The 3015-nt window shown below is 51.9% G+C and overlaps 1 protein-coding gene across 1 annotated transcript in view; it reads left to right on the forward strand.

The window, feature by feature from the left end:
- Nucleotides 1-2383, forward strand: part of PTK6 (protein tyrosine kinase 6) — a gene marked incomplete at its 3' end in the record, with an annotated part of 14692 nt that extends 12309 nt beyond the window's left edge. The window contains exon 5 of the mRNA XM_015407223.1: nt 2222-2383. Coding sequence (XP_015262709.1) covers nt 2222-2383 — 162 coding nt within the window. The remainder of the gene's footprint in view (nt 1-2221) is intronic.
- Nucleotides 2384-3015: the final 632 nt, after the last annotated feature.

Raw genomic sequence — 3015 nt, forward strand, 5'->3', positions numbered from 1 at the left:
AGAACAGAAAAGAAAAGAATTTCAAAGCAGTAATACAAACTTTCAGTCTTTAAATCCATTTGTGATAGTGTGTCCAATCAGAAGAGATGAATTGTTGTTGAGATAAGTAGTCAAGCACTGGGTACCATTTATCTGTGAAGATTGTTTGAAAATTTTGGCTCATTCTCTGGCCTGAAAATTAATGATAATAAAATACCTGGAGATTTTGCGGGTGGAGCCTGGGGAAGGCGGGGTTTAGGGAGAGGGGGGGTCGCAGGGGAGTATAATTCCATCGAGCCCCCCCCCCCCGAGCAGCTCTTTTCTTGTCTTGTCTTGTCACCTGGAGACAAGTTCTAATTCCAGGAGATCTCCAGGCCCCGCCTGGAGGTTGGCAACCCCATCATGTGGGGAGAAACCCCTCTCACCTCAGCCCCTCCTAGCCAACACATTCCAGGGTTGGGATATTTGGCTGACACAGCAGAATCTCACCCAGTCACAGAAGCGTCCTACTGAGCTCAGTCAATAAATCTCCCCGAGAAGTATATTGCCAAAAAAGGTACACTTCCATTTATTCAAGTCGATTCCAGTTCACGTTCCGGTTGCGGTCAAAAGGAGAGAGAGAGACGCCTGATCGAAAGAGACCTTTCCCTCTCACAGACGGCCAGCTTGTCCGGCATAGTGTGTGTGTGTGGGAGTAGGAGGGCATTGGCTCCACAGGAGAGACCTGCAGAGAGACAGGTATCTCCATGGAAAGCCATGTGAAGAAAGGGAGAGGGCAAAGAGAGCGAGAGAGGAGAGGGCAGAGGACAGCTCCCAGGTTAAAACGAAGAGGCGTCCTGTTCAAGGAGATAACACCTATACGCAGTTGGAGCGACACAGCGCCCCCCAATGTCCAGGCAAGCTGAGTTGCTCACTCCAATATCCAAAAGGCTGGGTGCCCCACACTGGCCCTTACAAGTTGGACTTCAGTGTGGGTAATCCTCATCCCCACCCCAACACTTCATAGAATCATAGAGTTGGAAGGGGCCGGTACAGACCAACCCCCTGTTCAAGGTAGGATCGGCCTAAAGTCTCCTAGACATCCCTGACTTCCACGGGCTCCGTATCCTCCAGAGAAACTTGAAGCATGTGCTCCAAAGTATCCTCCTGTGTGGTTTTCATTGTGTTTTCTTAAAACCTTTTAATCCCAGAATAGGGATGGGCAAGGGAAGGAAGGCGGTCTCACCCGATCTCGGGAGCTGAGCAGGGTCACTACTTGGATGGGGGACCACCAAGGGAGACTCTGCAGAGGAAGGCAATGGCCAGCCACCTCTGCTTCTCACTTGCCTTGGAAGCCCCTTTCTGGGGTCATCATAAGTCAGAAGCTAAGCAGGGGCGGTACTTGGATGGGGGACCACCAAGGGAGACTCTGCAGAGGAAGGCAATGGCCAGCCACCTCTGCTTCTCACTTGCCTTGGAAGCCCCTTTCTGGGGTCATCATAAGTCAGAAGCTAAGCAGGGGCGGTACTTGGATGGGGGACCACCAAGGGAGACTCTGCAGAGGAAGGCAATGGCCAGCCACCTCTGCTTCTCACTTGCCTTGGAGCCCCTTGCTGGGGTCACCTAAGTCAGAAGCTAAGCAGTGTCGGTACTAGGGAGACCACCAAGGAAGGCTCTGCAGAGGAAGGCAATGGCCAGCCACCTCTGCTTCTCACTTGCCTTGGAAGCCCCTTTCTGGGGTCATCATAAGTCAGAAGCTAAGCAGGGGCGGTACTTGGATGGGGGACCACCAAGGGAGACTCTGCAGAGGAAGGCAATGGCCAGCCACCTCTGCTTCTCACTTGCCTTGGAGCCCCTTGCTGGGGTCACCTAAGTCAGAAGCTAAGCAGTGTCGGTACTAGGGAGACCACCAAGGAAGGCTCTGCAGAGGAAGGCAATGGCCAGCCACCTCTGCTTCTCACTTGCCTTGGAAGCCCCTTTCTGGGGTGACCATAAGTCAGAAGCTAAGCAGTGTCGGTACTAGGGAGACCACCAAGGAAGGCTCTGTAGAGGAAGGCAATGGCCAACTGCCTGTGCTTCTCACTTGCTTTAAAAGCCCCTCACTCGGGTTGCCATAAGTCGCTTAACTGACTGGCAAATGCAGACTTGGCTTAAATGCCCACCTGAGCTGGTAGAAAAACTTGGACCACAGCCGTATGTGGAAGTTTCACGACTAAGGAACCGCTGACTACTTTATTCTTGAATGTGTGTCGTCCCCCCGCAGCAGACCTAACCTATCAAGCCACCTTCAAGAATGAAATTGAGGCCATGAAGAAGCTGAGACATAAACACATCCTCTCGCTCTATGCCATCTCTTCTACTGGGGATCCCGTTTACATCATCACCGAGATCATGAGCAAAGGAAATCTGCTCGACTTTCTTCGAGGTGAGTCCTCCGCCTCGCCGTTTCATTCAGGGAATAGTGACTCGCCCAGTGCCGGTTTGACAACATCTTCACATGGGTGTGTATATATGGCCAGTTTGGTCTAGTGTTTAGGAGCGCGGACTCTAATCTGGGAGAACCGGGTTTGATTCCCCACTCCTCCACATGCAGCTGCTGGTGTGACCTTGGGTCAGTCATAAGTTCTCTCAGGGCTGTTCTCTCAAGGGCTGTCCTTGAGAGAGCTCTCTCAGCCCCACTTACCTCACAGGGTGTCTGTTGTGGGGAGGGGGAAGGGAAAGGAGATTGTAAGCCGCTCTGAGACGCCTTCGGGTAGTGAAGGGCAGGGTGTAAATCCAATCTCCTCCTCCTCTTCCTCTTCTTCCTCTTCTTCTTCTTCCCTGGCCACAGTGGCTTCGATATCCGGGAGCCACTCTGCCTGCTGCCACGAGGGGAGGGGTCTAAACCCCTTAATATATTTTTTGTTAAGATTTCAGATTTTTCTGCAATCCTGGTGGTCCCCCATGTTTGCAGGAAGATTTGCTAACTGTCAGCATTGCCCTCGTCTGCAGATTTAGATGTCTGCATATGGGGGGCAGACTTTGCTGTTGGATTATTTCTGGAGAGAACTGGAGTTT

This window comes from Gekko japonicus, unplaced genomic scaffold, assembly GCF_001447785.1.
Source record: "Gekko japonicus isolate JY-2015 unplaced genomic scaffold, Gekko_japonicus_V1.1 scaffold7453, whole genome shotgun sequence".
In the NCBI taxonomy this organism is placed as follows: domain Eukaryota; kingdom Metazoa; phylum Chordata; class Lepidosauria; order Squamata; family Gekkonidae; genus Gekko; species Gekko japonicus.